This window comes from Cetorhinus maximus, chromosome 3 (genome assembly GCF_964194155.1).
Source record: "Cetorhinus maximus chromosome 3, sCetMax3.hap1.1, whole genome shotgun sequence".
NCBI classification, from domain to species: Eukaryota; Metazoa; Chordata; class Chondrichthyes; order Lamniformes; family Cetorhinidae; genus Cetorhinus; species Cetorhinus maximus.
In genome coordinates, this window is record NC_135881.1 from 75,086,532 (window position 1) to 75,106,958 (window position 20,427).

The window sequence follows — 20,427 nt, forward strand, 5'->3', positions numbered from 1 at the left end:
AGTGACCTGAGGCTTTTTCGTAAGGTTGTATTAAATAAACAAGCGTGCTGCAACATTCTGAAGGTCAAGTACATTTCATCACTACTCTAATCCAAGTTAGAGCTTTGGTTCCTTTTGCAGACTAATGATTATAAAATATAAATGATTATAAAAAAGAGTAATGATTAAAATGTATTTTTTCACAGCTTTAATTTTTTTCCAAAATCAAGCATTGTCTTCTTTGAAGAACTTCAAATTTGTTTTGCTTGAGCTGAAAGTCTCAAAATGTTACAGTGAAACTACCAATAACGACTGCAGTGATAATTGCATATAGAAGAAACATGGGGCAGGATTTTATGGAGTCCTGCATCCTGTCTCACCCCGCCACCCCAAGCCCTGGCTGAAATGTCGATCCTGGCAGATGCCTTGTTGCAATTTAATACCGTGATCAGTACTAATTGCTTTAAGGCAAGACTTCTGTCCCTGCCTAAGGAGGAAGACCTGCCTTAGAGAGCTGCCGACCAATCAAATGACAGACAGTAGTTCCAGCCACACCAGGCGGGAGCAGTGGCAACTGCTGGGACTACAGGTAGACCCAACAAAGAGGAACCTGGACTCAAAGTTCGGGGTATGGCTGGGGCCAGGTTGTCAAGTCCTGGTAAGCGAGGTTGGGGGCTGGGTTTGAGAGGCCAGAAGGAGGGTAAATGGGGAGGTATGACCTGCACGAGGGAGTGCCTCTGATGGCCCAGGGGACCCACAAAGGAGGATTCCACCACACCCTCCCCCAATTCCCTTTGCCAGGCACCAACCAACCCAGCTAAAGCTGCTGGGTTTCCTTACATGGACTGCCCCCAACCGTGGGTAAAATACCAGTGGGGGCTGGATGAGGCCCTTAAGTGGCCATTAATTGGCCACTTAAGAGCCTAGCTAGGCTCATGGTTGAGCATGCCATCCGATACCTCCCCCGCACCCCACCATAAAATTTCAGAGAGGTTAGGGGCAGGTGAGTAGGTGGTAAGGCCACCACTGGATTTTATGTGCACCCCAGCCTTCAAACCTGCCAATGGGGGAGGATAAACTCCAGCCCACGGTGTTGAGAAAGTGATATATTACATCCTGGATTTCTCCATAACATAACTTTACAAATAAATTGCATTTTATTTTAACATGGATGGACCTGGAAGCAGTTTTTGAATGAACCAACCTGTTATTTCTTTCACAGTTCTGAAGACTTCTAGTTTCTCTAAAGACAGAGCAGTTGTATTTGTGAAGGGGTCACTAGAATGGGAAAGCATGAATTACCATTAACAAAACAATACACACATACAGGGCAGGAATTTCCATTAGAGCGTGCTGGTTCTTCTGGCAAAATTTGCCTGAAACCAGCAAAAAAAATTGAGAGTTGAAATTACGTCCAGTGCAAATAGATTTTTGCAATAGCTTTTTTCTTTAAAATTCACATCAGGGTGGGGGTGTTGCTGGGAAAGTCAGCATTCATTTTGCATCCCTAGATGCTCTCAAGAAGGTGGTTTTTATTCAATAGTAAGTGGGTCATCTTTAAACTAACGGTAGTGACTGATACAAATTAAAGGAATACCATGCAATAAGATCTATAATTAGGTGTTTCCTCCTTTACAATTTGAGGAACGAGTCAGAAGGCACATTTTTCAGACAAATAGTCAAAGACAAGACCATTGTGAGATATTCTCTGGGAAAAGAAAGCTTTAACAAAACTAGATAATTGTTGGCGAGTGAACATATGCATTGGGATAGCATCACTCAAGCAAGTCCAACTTGCAGTGTGGTAACTTATTATTGATGTTGTACATGTGGGTTTGTAAAATATCTGTTATGGCTAGGGAGGAGATGATTTTTGCTGATAGTCTTGGAATACAACAAAAAATATAAATGATTAGTTATTAAAAATGAACAAGGCAGAAACTAAAATTATAAAGTCAACAGAACTACAAAACAATCACATATAAAATCAACTTCTTGCAGACCAAGTTTTTATGCCTCAGTGAATAGATGGATGGGCAGACAGATGACTGGTTTATTGAAAAATCATGACAGCGGCAGGTACCGAATTGTGAGGATGACACAAAATTTACAGATTTAACAAATTTTATGCTGGGGTAACTGATTTCAGAGCATATATCACAAGTAATCTTTAGTTCCATCCCTTAAACCAGCAAAGGATCTGCTCGATCATTCGCCAGGCATGATGCAAGATTAGAACATTATAAGAAAAGAGAAATAATTTACCCTCTGAAAGCCAATTCCATAATGATTACATTCCCATTAATTTTGGTGCAGTTTTTAAAAGAATCAATGTTTGAAGAATTGATTGACATTGTATTCTTGAATGGTGGTACTCCTAATCCATTGCAATCTGAAAAAAAAAGGATATAAAGACATTATAAACAAGCAAATAGTAAAAAAGTGGCATGTGTATTTTTAAATCAAGAAAGACTTGCACTTATATAATGCTGCTCATGACCACTGGATGTCCCAAAGCTCTTTACCGCTAATACCGTACTTCTGAAGTGTAGTCACTTTCCTAATATAGGAAACATGGCAGCCAATTTGTGCACAGCATGGTCCTACAGAGAGCAATGAAAAATGACCAGGTAATCAGCTTTAGTAATGTGGCCTGAGGGATAAATATTGACCAGGACATCAGGAAGAACGTCACTGCCCTACTTCAAAATGGTGCCATGGGATCTTTTACATCCATATGAGATGAGATATAATATCTCAACCAAAAGGCAGCACCTACAACAGTGCAGCACTCCCTCCATTTTGCACTGGAGTGTCAACTTAAGTCTCTGGAGAGGAGTTTGAACCACTTCTTGTTATGATTTGGAATGTGTTACCTGAAGGGATGGTGGAAGCAGATTCAATCATATCTTTCAAAAAGATATTTGATAAATATTTGAAGGGCAATAGGAAAAAGCAGGAGAGTGGGATAATTGGATAGCCCTTGTAAGGAACTGACATAGGGACGATGAGATGAATGACTTCCTTCTGTGCTGTATCATTCTATAATTCTAAGCCACAACCTTCTGACTTGGGTGAGAGTGCTACCACTGAGCTACAGCAGACACCATGAATGCCTTATCCCTAAGGAGATAATAATTTACAAGAATGATGGTATGTAATAGGTTGCTGAGAAATCAATGGGATCTGATTTGGTCGCATCTGCCATTTAATGAACAATATGATGTGTTTAGCTACAGTTTGCCTGTTAATTTATATTTACCTCATGTTAATTCTGAATGTTAGAGTATAAGATAGATATTGTAAATTGCTTTACTTTTCTGACTTTGTATAGTAAAGTTTATTTTGTTTATTTAAAAACGTTGAACCTTGTGGCTTCATTCTCTTAGTGGGTATCTAGGATTTCAAACTTTGTCTACATTAAACAAACAATTACTGGTCCTTAACAGGATTGTAACAATCTCCTGAATTTTATGTTACCTCTCGTTAATTCGAAAAGTATACAGCAATTTGGGGAGAAGAGGTATATAGTTGCTTGGAACATCGGATTTTCTCTGTTGTGCAGGATAAGGAGCTGGGAGATTGAGATGCTACAGTGCCACCAGTGGCTGAAGAGTGTAAGCATTGAGCGACATGTTTATGTAGGCAGTTTCCACTGTAAAGGTGGACATTGGAATTCATAATAGCAAATGTTGACACATAAATTTGGTTACTGAAGTAAGGTTTTATAGACAATAAGATTTTTAATATAATGGACCGTAACTTCCAAGCTCCAGGACATGATGTTGTGGGGGGTGGGGGATGGTGGTCTGAGACTACCCAGGGTGAAGAAATTCATTCATTGGTGTGCCTGAGCACCCAGGTAAAGGCATTCCACCTTTAGAACCTGCAGAGATACCCTTATGTTGGGCCTCTTCTCAGATGGTGTGCACTGGCGATACATTTCTTCCATCATGTGCACGGCCTCAATTACAATACGCAGTTCCTGTTCACTGACCTGGGAAGTCTCCTTGCCTCCTTGTGGGAGCTGCCTGTCTTTTACCAGGGCGCTACTCAGGATCCGGAACATGGAGCAGAATTTTCCGGGCCTGCCTGGAGCATGATTAAAGGTGGGAGGAGGGACTTCATTACGCGGGAAGCCAAAATTCAGATTTCTGATGGCGAGTTAAACTTTCGGTATTAATATAGAAGGACACTTCAGGTGGGTCGATGTTCCCAATGTTGATGGTCAGGAAGCTCTTTTGCATTTATTGGTATGTCTTTAAACCCCAGCCCACTGGGATCACATACACAGTCGCAATCTTGTTAGTAATGAGTGAGAAAAATGTTTCTTCAGAAGCCCGATTGTACAAGTGAGGTAGACTTCTTCCTGCGAGCTCCAGTGAGCTCCTCACTGCTTCTTATACAGGCTTCTTCATTGCCAGGCAATTATTCAGAACGGGTGGCGCCAGGCCGTTGTTGCACTGAATAAGTTGCCGTCCAAGGGAGGCAGCCTGTCCGGGGCATGGAGCCTCCCCAAGGGAGGCCGGCTCACGGCTGGATCGCTGTCTGGGGCAGGCAGGCAGGGTGCAATGTGAGCCTCAGTGGTGCAGTTAAACATGGGATGGTTAGGGGTATCAGGCAGGGATGGAACGAAAGGGCGTGTTAGGTTGGGTCGGCAGAAGGGTCCCTGGGATCAAACACAGACAACTGGGGAGCCAAGAGGACAATTACAGTGACAGGGGAAAGGGGAACAAACAAGGGTGGGAGTTGAGATCCAGAGTAAGGGTGAATGGGTCCAAAGTGACTGGGGTCAGGGGGGGGTCAAAGGATGACAGAGGGCAGGGTAAAAGAAAATATAAGACCATCTATGGTGATGGGGGAAGTTGGAACGTCACAGGGAGAGGATTGAGAGTGAAAGAATCAGAATAGAAAGTAAGGCGCACCTCTTCAACTCTTCACTATGCAGTCCCTCACTGATACTTTGTAGTAGAGATCGGAAAGGCCTCAGGTCTGGTTCCACAAGTTCCTGGACTACTCACATTTCCAAATGAATGCAAAGCCAAATAGAAACCAGTAAAAGGCAGGGCACTTGCATTCAGTTGGATAATGAACATTGAAATAATGTGCTCGGGACAGCACAAAGGTTCCCATGCTCTCATAACATCAAAATCTCAACCAGATCGGGTGATACATTGAAGTCTGTGCTGAAGGGCAACTTATACTTTGCAATGTTAGCTGGGCGGTGGGTGGTGGTGGAGTGTTGTATCAATGCTAAGCCATCGAGGAGCTTTCATTGTCCCGGGTGGATGACTCTGAATGACATGAGGATAGTGGCTGTATACAGGCTGTCGATTCAGTGATTGCAGGGATGTGTCACAGGGGATGATGAAGGTCGGAGTGAAGGTGAAGGGAGGCCCAGGGACCCAAGTCTCAGGGTGGGGCTGCAGCTGTGGAATAACAGGCAGCGCCTGAAGAGGTGAATCAAGGTCAGCAGTGTTGTCGAGCAGTGTTCCATGCCAGGATCTGTAGAAGGTGTGGCAGTTACCTGCAAATGACCGAAAAACAATGCCGGAGGCATCTTTGCACAAGTAGGGAATCTGTCACCAACATCTGCCACCCCCTGAAAGAAGATCTGCAGCCGCATGGATTGGGGCATGGTGTCATGCCAGTAGCATTGAAGATCACAGCGGCATTGAACTTCCTCATGACCAATTCCTTTCAAAGCTCAATGGGGTTCTTGTGTGTCATCTCCCAAGCGGCCATCCGCAAGTGCATTAGAGAGTTTGTGGTTGTCTTTTTCAGGAAAGCACATGAGTTTGTGCAGTTCACCATTGAGCCAAAGAGCTAAGCTGCTTGAGCCGTGGGGTTTGCACCGATTGCTGGGTTCCCTCAGGTCCAAGGGTCAATCGACTGCATGCATGTGTTGCTCAGAGCTCCCTGTCATCTGCCAGCCAGATTCATGAATAGGGAGGGATTTCACTCCTTGAATGTCCAACTCATGTGTGATCACAAGCAACAATTCCTGCAGGTGTGCAGCCGGTATACAGGGAGCTCTCACAATGCATTTATTCTAAACAACTCCCAGGTGCTGCAACTTGTCGTCTCCAGGGCTAGCTGGTGGGTGACAAGGGGTACCCCCCAGAAGACCTGGGTAATAACCCCAGTCTGGAATCCCCAAGCTGATACTGAACAGCTGCACATTGCTGCCCATGCATCAACAAGGGCCATTATTGAGCAGACAATTGGTCTACTGAAGATGAAATTCCATTGTCCGGACGACTCAGGTGGCGCACGTCAATACTCGCCAGACAGAGTTGACAGGATTGTGATCATTTGCTGTGCCTTTCACAACCTAGCTGAGCAACAGGGTGAGCAACTAACAGAGAGACAGATGGGCGAGCCACATGTATCCTCAGATGAGGAGGAAGGGGAGGATGACAGAAATGCTGAGGGAGGCGATGGTGATCATGCTGCTGAAGAAGCCAGGACAGTCGTGAGACTGGCAGGCAGGCCCATGAGAACCTAAGAGTGGCTAGATTTGCGGCTGAATGAGTTTCCACCAGTGTTTGTGGTCACTCAGAGCTATGGGCCCACAATGGCCGAAAGGCCTTCCTGCCCTTAAGGGAATTGCTAATTTCTAGCTGCATCTCATTCATGTTTAGTCTTTTTCTTTTGGCTTCAACAAAAGTAATGTTTTTACCCTATCGCCATTAGCCTTCTGCTTCTGTTTCTTGGCCAAAGCAACATTCGGGAGCTATACAAGAGTACATGGGGGTAGCACATATATAATTGATTTCTCAGGAGAGATATAAAGAGTGACTTGAGGAGGGTCATTGGTCTCACTGCCTGCTACTTCCATGTAAATATCTGTGTCTGGGTATTCCCTGGAGAGGGAGCATGAGATGTCCACCAGCATACTGGAAGCCTTTTGCGGCTGCTGGGCACTGGTGATGGGGGTGGGGGGGTGCTACGATGCATTATCCTTTAAAGATTTTATTTCCATTACAATGCCCCTTCCACATGGTCCACTCAATTGGTTATTGGTGCCAAAATGAGGTATAAAGAAAGACTTTGAGGACACTGAGGTTTGGTTAGGGAGGAGGCAGACATTTGTAACGTTGCACTGAAATGAGTCTTTGCACCTAGATGAAAATTCAGCCCATTCAGCTCCTGGAATATTTAGTACCCAATCCTTCCCTTTTTGGAGCCAGGTGTTTGTTATCACCACAACATCATATTCCTGTAATGCTACTTGTACCTACAGCTCACCCAGTTTATTTACTGCGCTTAGTGCATTTGCATACATGCACAGTAAACTTATCTTAAACCTTATTGCATTGCCTATTCGTCTGACTCCAACTCATGCCTTACTATTTCTAATTCTAGTGCAATCTCTCTCACCCCAATTCTTTGTGCACTTTGCTTATCGTTTCTAATGCTACATTCTGGTGCCCAGCCCCTGCTAAGTTAGTTTAACTTCTCCTCAACAAAACTAACAAACTGCTCCGTGAGGACATTGATCCTAGTGGTGTTGAGGTGTAACCTGTCTGGCCTGTGTAGGTCTCATCTCCCCAGAACCAGTCCCAATGTTCCAGGAATCTAAAGCCCTCCTTCCTGAACTTCTTTCCAGCTATGCAGTCATAGCTCAATCCTCCTATTTGTATACTACCCAACGCATAGCACCAGAAGTAATATAGAGATTATAGCTTTGAGGTCCACCTTGTTAGTCTCCTTCCTATCTCAAATATTATTCCTGATTACAATACAATTCAGTACACAGCTTATATAGAATTTCCATGGAGAAAGAGAATATTCCTTGCTTGTTTTACTTCTCCATTTTACACATTAAATATTACAATATCATTGTAATATACCTTCGGACTATAGCTCTCTATCCTTACCAGAGCCTGACCTGCTTCTACATGAATCATTAAATATCTGGTAGACCAGTGCAGAGTCAAAATAGCTGATCTTGGAGATGTCTTTCTGTACAAGAGAAATGCAACAGAAATGGGAGTAGTTGTTGATCAGCACAAAATTATTTTTCACATTGTTGGCTTCAACCAGTTCTTTGAGGAACTTTTTAAGTTGCTGCAGGTGATGACCTTCCAATTGCCCATCCTAATCTAAAAACCACTAAGTGCCACAGTGTTTTTTTTTGAAGTTTCTTTCTAAGGCTTCTTTGCTAAAGGAATAAAGCTGCTGATAAAAATTGAGCATAGATTGAGAGTAATTTGCTTTCTAGATGCTCCAATGCAATATGTATGAATTATTTACAAGTCCAAAAATGGCAAAGTTTGATTACAATAGGGTATAATCCTGCAAGATAACAAAGCCCCTTTTTACGAAGGCCATCGTGTTGCTGTGATCTGCTAGAGTTCCTGTTCTTCCCTCTTCCACAAACAAGTCTATTTTTAGAGAGATCAAAGAAGGAATCAAGGGCCAAAGGAAATCCCTTTCCCACCACAAATATTTATAAACCAGTGCCTTTTGGACTAAAACAGTCTATGAAAAACAGCATTTGCTTCCTACTCAATGCATTAACATTCACCGGTATGGACCTACATATGATCCCCATGACAACATTCATCTAGCTCGGTTATCCACTTCTCCGGAGTAAATGGAGATTCTTCTCCATTAATATGCTAACAGGATGTATTGCTTGATAAAGTAACGTATCTGATGCAATCCTTTGTATTTCTTTTACCAAATCTGGCAAAGTGAACTTCATGTAGAAAGTAGAGCCTGAGGTTTACCCTGAATACCTTGAAGATACTGAATGCTTAATTAAACTGTGCATCTCTCAATTCTCCATATGGAGAGAGAGAGTAAACTATTCTTATAGTTAGATAAGGCAAACAAATATCTAAATTGCTGAAGTCTCAGTGATGAATTTTTAGCCTGGTGTCTATTTTTAAATATCAGTCATCACCCATTTTCTACATATTGCCCCCTAAATAGCATGTTCAAACTACATGTGGGTGAGTGAAAAGGACATTTTTATTTGCCCACTTTTCACTGGGTTGCAATCATACAAGATCCTCACCCTTCTTTGACCCTAGTTACACATTCCAATCAGCATTTAATGGCACTCACAATCTCAGAGATTTCCATCAGCTATGAATTTCCTCTGCCTTACAAACCCTTGCAGAGCAGTCTATACAAAGTATTCTCTTCTTCCCTTGGATACAGGCTCACTCACAGTCGAAGCAGACATCAGGAAAATCACAAAGTGCCACATGGAAGATTACTGGAGAAGGTTAAGGGGTATAGAATTAGGAAGAGAATGGCGAACTAGATTAAAATTGGTTAGAAGGGAGAAAATAAAGATTGGGAGTTAAGGACAGTTTTTTAGAATGGTTAGATGTGGATAGCGGTGTCCCATACGGTTGAGTCCTGGCACCACTCCTGTTCACTGTGTTGTGACGAATCCAAAAAGGAAAAGAAAGTAACTTACCTCATCTTGAATTAGAGATCGGGCCTCAGAGTTTGGGAACTACAGTTCCCAGAAGGCCCGGCGGTCTCTGTGCATGTGCTGGCCGGAGAATGGCTGCACAGGTGCAGTTTGTGCAGGTTCTGGTCTCCAGGCCGATAAACAGCCCTGCCCTACGCACATGCGCAGTTCTTTGTTTTTATATATTTATATGGAAACTGTTCCTGCATGCCCGTGCAGAAGGGAAGGAAGAGGAAGAAAGTGAAACAGCATGAGAAGGAGGTCAGGTGATCTCCTGATCGCCACAGAGGAACACCAATCTGCAAAAAATGCTAGCAGAAGCAGGACACAGGAGCTGCAGGGAGCAGGTCCAAAAACAAAGAAAGGTCTCAGAACCAGGTAGTGGGACAGAAAGGGGGCCCAGGGAGACAGTCAAGTCAAGGGACAAGAACAGGAATCTGAATCAGGTCCTGTTAAGTGGAATTGAAAATAAGGAGCAGAAGAAAAGACTCTGAATTAAAGAGACAGAGCTTCAGGGAGCAGACTTAAAGCAAAGTGGGCTTGAGAGAAGCCAGAAGATTTGAGAAGGCAGCTGAAGGTTGGTGACTCCTTTACTACAGGCTTTTGCAGCAGTGGTGTTTTGGCTGGCACAGCTGAATATCAGAGAGAGTGCATGTGGAAGGTGAAGCTTGAATGTACGTAGAGATCCAGGGGAAAGGAACATTGGAAAGAGAGGCTGAAACCCTGGAGGTGGATCCTTGTTGGAGATGTTCAAGAGAAACCGTCATTTGGGAGAGAATTCCAAGATGAGTTCTTTGAACGTGGAGATTGCAAACCCTCGTGAGACAGACAGTCAGACCAATTGGCTCATGGTGTGACAAGCGTCTGAGGGGCGGAGTTGATGAGAAATCCATGGAAACTTGGTTTTGGAGTGTGGTGTGTCTGACCACAGTTCGCCAATTAATTTACATGGACTGTGTACCTACTGTGAACATTAGAGTATAAGATGGATTTTGTAACTTATATTACCTTTATGAATTCGTATATATTTGTAAGGTATAGTTGGGATGAAGGAGTAGTGAAATATAATTCATCTTTTCACTAGCCGAGTTCCACTCTGGGATCTGACTTGCCCAGCATTAACATCACTGGGATCGTAACAGAGTATATCAATGATTTGGATTTAGGCCTCAAGGAAGTGGTACCATAACTAATAGTGGGCAGGGTTAATTCTTTAGAAGTCTGAAGGAAGTTGTGAGGGAATACTGACAAGATAGAGAAATCAGTTAAAAGTGGCAGATGGAGTTCAATAATAATAATAATAAAAAAACAGAAAATACTGGTAAAACTCAGCAGGTCTGGTAGCATCTGTGGAGAGAGAAACAGAGTTAACATTTTGAGTCCATATGACTCTTCTTCAGAGTTAAAGTCTTAAGCTGGTTTAAATTTCAAACAATGCTTGGCAGTTAACTGTCAGTCACCATGAACTGGTGCATTCTCCATGGCAACACCTCTACCCATCACAGTCCACTTTCCAACCAATCAGCACTCTCTCCTCATACAGTATAAAGTTGTTGCTTCCCCTGACATTGGTATTCTTGTGATTGTCCTGATGAGTGTAAGATGACAAGCTTCGACAAAGTATCTTTTTTCAGTCATACACAATATAACTTGTTGATCTGCTCAACGTCATAGTTCGTGTTAAGTAAAGGACAGTTCAGAGATATCTACCTTTTGGACAAGGTCCTTCACATTTTTTACACCTTCTGAGGGTCCCTTCATCTACCTCATATGTGCCAGGGCTGCAGGTTCGTACACAGGAGCCAAGGTCTGTTACCACAAAGTTATCTAAAATATGAAGAATGGAAGTCATCACAATATTCAAAAGAAGCTTTAAAATTCAATTAATATTGTTCTGCAAAATTCAACAGGAAAACATTTAATTTCATAGAGGACTAAATTTTGAGTCAAGTATAAAGCTGCTCAGGTGAAAATAAATGATGTTAATTTTCATACTTAAGTTAATTATATCGGGTGACACAGCGGTGCAGTGGTTAGCGCTGCTGCCTCACAGCTCCAGGGGCCCAGGTTTGATCCTGACCTCGGGTGTCTGTCTGTGTGGAGTTTGCACGTGTTTGTGTGGGCTTCCACTGGGTGCTCCTGCCCAAAGATTTGCTGGTTAGGTGGATTGGCAACAGTAAATTGTCCCCCAGTGTATGTGGGTGTGTGTTCCCTGTGATGGATTAGCATCCCATCCTGAGTGTACCCTGCCTATTGCCCATTGCCTGTCAGGATAGGCTCTGACTCCCATGACTCTGAATTGGATGAAGTGGCTCTAGGAAAATGAGTGAGTTAACTATATCTTTAGGAGAGACAGTGATGTAGTGGTCATATCACTGGGCTAGTAATCTAGAGACCTAGGCACACTCTGATAATGAACCTTGCATAAACATCAGTACTGATCTCAGATACTCTCAATGATGGGCCCATTTTTGTATAATATCCTCCATCAGATATTTTCACCTCAGGATTCTTGGAACCCTGACTCCCCAGAGATCCTGGAACCAGACAGCTCCTACAAGTTGGCTTCTCATGCTGCTTGACAGGCAATAATAACAAGTAATTCATACAGAGGGGCGTACAGAGACTGATAATTTAAACTGCGATTTACATAACAGTTTCAATATAAATTAAAGACAAGTACTGGCCGTATTATCTGCCTCTCACATCTTCCAAAGTGAACCATTAGCTGGTTAAATGATGAGACAATGAACATTCAGTATGAGTCTACAGTTAGCCTGCCATTTTGACAGCTAGAGAAATCCCTATTAATATCAGCTACTAATGAAAATGAATATTTCCAGAACTTATACAACATACGAGGACACTTCTTTACACAGGTTCCTCCATAACTGTATTTTCCATCTGGATTTGGTATCATTTGAAATTTGCTTGTATCGTAGATTTCCAATCGAGGACATGACTCTTTACAGGTGTTTCCATCACTGAACCTCTGACATGCCTGAGAAAAGAAATAATATTCAGCACATTTAATATACTTGCTTTCTTATCTCACTCTGCTCAATATATCTGGTGCTGACAGTAACATATGCTTTTATTATTAGGGTCAGTGCAATAGCGTGAAAAGGTGTAAATTCTGTTAACATTCCAGGGCAGTTTTAACAGAAAACAAAGCTGAGAATTTCATTTCACCTTAGACCCACAGAACCAGCAGACAGAACAAAACTTTGAAGTACAACTACTTGTCTTTAATCTATAATGAAACTGGTCACTTAGATCATTATTTTGATTATTGACCTCTGTAAGCCCCACTGTAAAAATTACTTGTTATTGTTGCCTGTCAAGACAGCAAGCAATATGCTGCCTACTGTGGCACTCATGCTTCTTTCGGAGAAAAAAATTAACACGATGAAGCAAGGAAATTATGATGAACCTTTATAAAACACCAGAGCATTGTGTCCAATTCTGCGCATCACACTTTAGGAAGGAATAGAGGCATTGGAGAGGGTGCAGAAAAGATTTACGAGAATAGTTCAGAAGATGAAAGACTTCCGTAACATGGAAGGATAGGCAAAACTGGAATTGTTCTCCTTACAGAAGAGAAGGTTGAGAGGAGATTTGGTAGCGGTGTTCAAAATCATGAGGGGTCTGGGCAGAGTAGACAGGGAGAAACTATTCCCATAGGAGAGACAGTGATGTAGTGGTAATATCACTGGGCTAGTAATCTAGAGACCTAGGCTAATACTTTGGGGACAAGGTTCAAATCCCATCACAGCAGCTGGTGGAATTTAAATTCAATTCACAAAAAAAACTAGAATTGAAAGCTAGTCTCGGTAATGGCGACCATGATAACTATCATCAATTGTCGTAAAAACCCATCTGGTTCACTAATGCCTTTTAGGGAAGGAAATCTGCCGTCCTTACCTGGTCTGGCCTACATGTGAGTCCAGACCCACAGTGATGTTATTGACTCTTAACTCTGAAATGGTTTAGTAAGCCAATCCATTCAAGGGCAATTAGGGATGGGCAACAAATCCTGGCCTTGTCAGCGACACCCATTTCCCATCAAAGAATAAAACAAGGCACACTCTGATAATGAACCTAGCATAAACATCAGTACTGATCTCAGGTACTCTCAGTGATGGGCTTATTTTTGTATAATATCCTCCATCAGGTATTTTCACCTCAGGATCCTTGGACCCCTGACCTCCAGAACTCCTGGAACCAGACAGAGGATACAGACTTAAAGTGATTGATTCAGGGTGACAAGAGGAAAAAAGTTTTTATGCAGTGAATAATTAGACTGTGAAGTGCACTAGGAGTATGATGGAGGGTCATAAGATCATAAGAAATAGGAGCAGGAGTAGGACATTTGGCCCCTGGGCCTACTTGGCCATTCAATAATGTCGTGGCTCATCTGATTGTGTCTCAAATCCACTTCCCTGCCTGTAGCCCCCAAGAACCCTTGGCTCCCTTGTAGACCAAAAATCTGTCTAAGGCAGGTTCAATTGTGGCTTTCAAAAGGGAATTGCATAATGATCTGAACAGAAAAGAATTACATGGCTATGGGGAAAAGTTGGTGGAGTTGCTCTTGTGGAGAGTCAGCTGGGACATGAAGAGTCAAATTGCCTCCTTCTCTGCTGTAACTATTCTATGATTCCATGATCCTACAACTGATCTTCCTTGGTTCAGCATACAGGGAGCAAAGGAAAGTCCTCAGATGAAGCTGATATTTGATATCAAGAAAGAACTGGCAGGCTAGAAGGGGGAGAACGAGCTTGATATCTTCCACGACTCTTCGGCAGTACACAGGGAACAGAGCATCTTATCTCATGTTACTTATGCAACATTATGGGTTTAGTTAGGAAGATTCCCTATACTTTTTACAGAATCATTGAATACTTACAGTACAGAAGGAGACCACGTGGCCCATTGTGTCTATGCTGGTTCTCTGCAAGAGCAATTCACCTCATGCCGCTCATCTCCCTTTTCCCCAAGCTTTGCAGGCTTTTCCTCCTCAGATAATAATCCAATTCTCTTATGATCGAATCTGCCTCCACCACACTCTCAGGAAGTGCATTCCAGATCCTAATCACTCACTGGGTAAAGTTTTTTCTCATGTCACCATTGCTTCTTTTGCCAATCACCTTAAATCCGTGCCCTCAGGTTCTTGATCCTTCCATCAATGGGAACAGCTTTTCCCTATCTACTCTGTCCAGAACCCTTATGATTTTGATCACCGCTATTATATCTCCTCTCAACCTTCTCTTCTCAAAGGAGAACAGTCCCAACTTGACCAATTTACCTACACAACTGATGTTTCTCATTCCTGGAACCATTCCCATGACTCTTTCCTGCGCCCTGTCTAATGCCTTCACATTCTTCCTAATGTGTGGCATCCAGAACTGGACGCAATACTCCAGCTGAGGCCGAACCAGTGTTTTATGCAGGTTTAATATAATTTCCTTTCTTTTGTATTCTATGCCCCTATTTATAAAGCCCAGGATCCTATTGTTTTATTAAACATGCTCTCCGCCAGTCCTGCTGCCTTCAGTGATTTGTGCACATAGACCCCCAGATCTTTTTGCTCTTGCACCTCTAGAGGATGGTTGGAATCTTGAACAAACTTCCTGAGAGGGTGGTGGAGGCTGGTCCGAGCGAGGTATTGGAAATGGAATTGGATTGCTACCTGAAAAGAGTGAATGTGCAAGGTTACAGAGATAAGGCATGAGAATGGGACTAGGTGGAATGCTTTTTCAGAGAGCTAGTGCAGACTCAATGGGCCAAATGGCCTCCTTCCATACTGTGGGATTATGTGATTTCAACAGTTAGATGCTGTATTGCAACTTAGATGCATTTTTACTGCAGTGATTGGCTATAGGGCTCTGTCTTGGAAAGGTAAGTTGACCATTACATTGATCAGTATTGTGTCAGTGTTGAGATGCGTTAGAATACTTTTCCCATTGGGAAAAGCACTCTTATGCATTAAAAACTGAAGTAAACATTGCTTGGGATTGCTAGTGTAATAAGCTGAAGTGATTTAAATGCCCACTTTCAAAACCTGCAGGAGATGTTTGTTGGACAGAAAAAAAAAGACACCTGCTGCTGGAGTGCATTGTTTTGCAGGTCACTTAGTGTTATTTAGGACACATTTAGTCATCTGTTTTTGCAATTTCAATAGACTCCATTGTCTGTGAACTGGAAAGGTTTGTTATAACAGCTAAGCCCATTATGACTGCTTGGCTCAGTTTCAAAAGGTTCAGAACCACTGTGTTGACATTTTGATTGACAATTGTAAGAGATTATTAAAGGATTAACTGTCTTTGATGTACTTAGTGAAATAGGTGTGTGTTTTTACAGCAGATTGACCACTTGAGTGGATATAATTTTTTTTGGAATGGCCTTCCTTTTGTAGGAGAGTCTTTTTTCAGTGCGGTGCATTTGAATGCGATTAGATTGTTAGAAGTTTTTTTAATGTCCATTTCGAAGATATCCTGAAGTCTGCCCACAGTGGATGTTGTCCACTGCAGATAGATGGGAGGTATGGGGGTGATAGGCGATATGAGGGGTCATGGAGTATGTGGGGGAAATGGGGGGGATTTGAGGGAGTATGAGGGGGCATGGGGCTTAGGGCAGATGAGGGGGCATGGGGCATATGAGGGGGCATGGGGCATATGAGGGTGCATGGGGGGAATTTTAACCCCATATAATGTCTCAACTGCCATCCATTTCACTATGACTTGGGCAGCATCTTCCAAATGCAAAGTACTCATTTGATGCATCAATCATGCACCCTGACTCCACTTGTAAATTCCCTTTTGAGTCCATAATAAGCCCCGTTCCTCCTTTTACAACTTGTTTACTATTTATATGGTTACATAAGACTTTTGGATTCCCTTTTATTTTAGCTGCCTGTCTCTTCTCATGCTGTGGTTCTCTTACTTGTTTTTTCCCAATACCCTTCTAGAAGGATCACTTCTATTTTGAGTCTGATTATCAATTGTATTTTCCACCACATGCTTCTTCAACAACCTTTTTCTGCTTCATCTTACTCTTTATCTCGTTCATCATCCAGGGAGCTTTGGATTTATTTGCCCTACCTCCCCACTTTGTGGGAATGTACCTTGACAGTACCTGAACTATTCCCTTTTTAAAGGCTGCCCATTGTTCAGTACCAGTTTTGCTTGACAATCTTTGATTCCAATTTATCTGGGCCAGATCCATTCTCATGCCTTCGCAGTTTGCTCTCCCCCAATTAATTATTCGTAGTCTGGGCTGTTCCCTGTCCTTTTCTATAGCTAACCTAAACCTTATAATACAATAATACTGTCGCTTAAATGTTCCCCCAATGACACGTGATCCACTTAACCCATTTCATTGCCAAGTACTAGGGTCAGCAATGCCTCCTTTCTCATCGGACTGGTGATATATTGATGTAGAAAATTCTTGTGAACAAACTCTAGGAATTGCCTCTCTGCCCTTTACACTATCACTATCCTAGTCTTTTTAGGATAAGTAAAGTTCCCCATTATAAGTCCTCTATAATCATTGCACTTCTCTGTAATTTCCTTGCAAATTTGTTCCTCTATATCTTTCCCACAAGTTGGTGACCTATAGACTACACTGAACAATGTAGTGGTACCTTTATTGTTTCTTAGCTCTAGCCAAATAGATTCTGTCCTTGAACCTGATCTCTCCAGCACTGTAATATTCTCCTTAATCAATACTGCTGTCCCTCCTCCTTTCTTTCCTGAAAACCTTTCATCTAGGAATATTTAGCATCTAGTCCTGGCCTTCTCTGAGCCACAACATTATACTTCCATGTGGCTATTTGCACTTGCAGTTCACCAACCTTATTTACTACACTCTACGCATTCACATACATGCACAGTAACTCTAATTTAGGCTTTATTACATTTCCTCTTACTCTGACTCCAGCTAATAACATTAGAGTAAGAAATAGTATGATATCTGTCTCTCCTAATTCTCTGTGCACCTTGGTGTTCCTCTCTAATATTATTTCCTGGTTCCCACATGTCTGCCAAATTAGTTTAGACCCTCCTCAATAGCACTAACAAATTGCTCCACAAGGAAATTGTTCCCAACTCTGTTTAGCTATAATCTGCCTAACCTGTACAGGTCCCATCTCCCCCAGAACTGGTCCCAATGTCCCGGGAAACTAAAGTTCCCCCTCCTGCACCATCTCTCCTGCCACTCACTAATTTGCTCTATCCTCACTTGTGCATGGTACTGGGAGTAATCTGGAGATTACTATCCTTGAGGTCCTGTTTGCCAGTTTCTTTCCTAGCTCCCTAAACTTTATATGTAGGACCACATCCCCTTCTGTTGTTGGTACCGTTGTGGACCACAACTGCTGACTGTTTACCCTCCCCACTCAAGAGTGTTCTGCAGCCACTTAATGACATCCACGACCCTGGCACCATGGAGGCTACATATCATCTTGGGTTCAGGTCTGCAGCCACAGAAACACATGTCTGTTCCTCTAACTATGCCAACTCCTATCACAATTGTTCTTCCAATCTTCCTTGTGCTCCCTGTACAGTACAGCTGAACCAGATGTGATGCCATGGACTTAGATTATCTGGGGTGTGCAGCCAGAACCATCACTCTCACCAGTATTCAGGACTGTAGCAGAATAGGAGAAGGAGAGAGAGTCCTTTGATGAGAGGCTGAGTTAATTGGGCCTCTACTCCCTGGGATTTAGAAGAATGAGAGGCAATCCCTTTGAAACATAGAAAATTCTGAAGGAGTTTGATAGGCTGGACCCTGAGGGGTTGTTTCCACTGGTCAGGGAATCTAAAACACAGGGGCACAGTCTCAGGATAAGGGGCCGACCATTTAGGACTGAGATGAGGAGAAATTACTTCACTCAAAGGGCTGTGATTCTTTGGAATTCTCTGTCCCAGAGGGTTGTGGATGCTCCATTGTTGAATACATATAAGGCTGGGATAGACAGATTTTTGGTCTCCAGGGAATCAAGGGATATGAGGAGTGGGTAGGAAAGTGGAGTTGAAGCCCAAGATCAGCCATGATCATACTCGAGAGGCCATATGGTCTGCTCCTGCTCTTATTTCTTTTGTTCTTCTGTGTTCTTGGAGAGGAAGAAAGAGACTAGCAGCTCTGAGTTGGGGCCATGGCCAGAAGGTGCAGGCCAGAGGTCGAGGTGGAAGCACGAGATATTGTGGTTGGATATAACGAGCATACCAGTGCACCAGGGGCAACTGCTAGGAGGTAGCACATGCCATGTCATGCCAAGGGACCAGTAGGGAGCAAGACACATGGCAGCCAGGACTACTGCCTGCATAAGAATACCTAACGCTATGTGACAGACATATATTCCAATCTTGGCAACAGCTACAGATGTAACTGATGCTGCAGGTAAAAGTTAGCACTTTTAAGATAGATTTTCCCATTCACAAAGACTGATATCAGAGTTTTCAATGCATTTTGGGACATTGGGTGGAATTGTCCCAGATTTGCACTAAGTGCGGTAGCGAGCGGAAAAAAACGACGTTTTACCTGCCGGCCACAATGGCGGCTTTTCACGCTGTATCATCCCAAACCCGCTGCATTAATCATGCATTCCCAGCAAACACACCGTTTCAAAGGCAGGTGGGCTCTCATTTGCCCACCACACCATCACCTTGCTGCTTCATCACGCCGGGTGCCATATTTAAAGTCCAGCTGCGCGCACACATCTCAGTGCTTCCAGCCCAGGACTGCTGCACGGAAGACATGGCCCCGAAAGACAAGAAGGCTGCAGCCTCCCACTTTAATGATGCATCCCTTGAGCACCTTTTGGATGCCATGGACCCTTACTTCTTCCTCCACACTTACTCCCTCCTCGTCACACTCCTTCCTCCCCTCTTACTTCTTCCTCCACCCTTATTCTTCCCCTCTCCACCAAAGTCGGCGGGAAAACACGCCGGACTCCCTCCTTTCTCTGCACTCCTTCCTCCCTCCTGGACTCCTTCCTCCCGCCTGGACTCCTTCCCCTCTCTGCACACCTTCCACCCCCTTACATCTACCTGTCCAGTTGTCTTCTCCCCCTTTAACCCCCTCCCCATAGTCCCTCCCCCCACAATGTCCCCACCCGACACCTTCATTCCCCCTCCCAACTTCACCCCCCTGACACCCTCCTCCGACAGCTTTGTTCTCCCCACTCTTAACCTCAGCCCTCCACACCTGATACCTCTTCCTCTCCCAGTCGATCCTAAACCTTGCTCTCCCAGCCCCCTGTAGATCTTCCTCTCCCAAACACAGCTGGACCTTCCTCTCCACCCCCTCGACAATCATCCATTGTGAGAAGACCCTCAATAGTGACTTTCCACCTTCCGTGAGCTGCTTTGCGGCAGAGTCATGTCCATGAGAATCCACCCAGCATGCCATGGATGTTCCTCCAGGGTCCCGTTGCTGTCGGGCTCCAGCATCTTCTTCTACTCGGATGTCTGCGATGTGAGCAAGGCCCTGGCGATAGGTCCTGACTTCTGCACATCACAGTTGTCAAGACGTGTTCTGCACTGGCGTGTTTTCCCGCCGACTTTGGTGGATGATCCAGTGAGGGTAGGGGAGGGTGGTGGTGGGGTTAGGTGGGGGTAGGCGGGGGTGGTGGTGGGGGTAGGGTGGGGGGGTTGGTGGGGATGATTCTGGTGGGCTGGCCTTATATGCAGATGCATTACAATGAGGTTCCCGACATCGGGTGGCGGGAAACACAGTCTGCCATGGACGGGCTAAGCGGACAAAAGCAAACTGTTTTTACGAATTCGTGAAACAGATTTTTGGCCTTCTCGCCATATTGTCCGCTCACGCCACCAAACCCACCCGATGCCAGTGGGCATGGAGAATTCTCCCCAGTTTGTTGTGACCAACTCAATATTCTAATATATAACAGACATACATCATGAAATATCCTGGTTTACATTTTCTTCTTTCAAAACAGCAGTAAATAGTATTACATTTTTATACTTCGAGAGAAGTTGGACTTAATAACA

The 20,427-nt window shown here is 43.6% G+C and overlaps 1 protein-coding gene across 2 annotated transcripts in view; it reads right to left on the reverse strand.

Moving 5' to 3' along the window:
* Nucleotides 1-20,427, reverse strand: part of egfra (epidermal growth factor receptor a (erythroblastic leukemia viral (v-erb-b) oncogene homolog, avian)) — a 356,316-nt gene that overhangs the window by 103,665 nt on the left and 232,224 nt on the right. For both annotated transcript variants that reach the window (XM_078538585.1, XM_078538586.1), the window contains 4 exons: nt 12,275-12,416; nt 11,126-11,242; nt 2,245-2,371; nt 1,184-1,257 (listed from right to left, as the gene is read on the reverse strand). In XM_078538585.1, the coding sequence (XP_078394711.1) occupies nt 1,184-1,257; nt 2,245-2,371; nt 11,126-11,242; nt 12,275-12,416 (460 nt within the window). The remainder of the gene's footprint in view (nt 1-1,183; nt 1,258-2,244; nt 2,372-11,125; nt 11,243-12,274; nt 12,417-20,427) is intronic.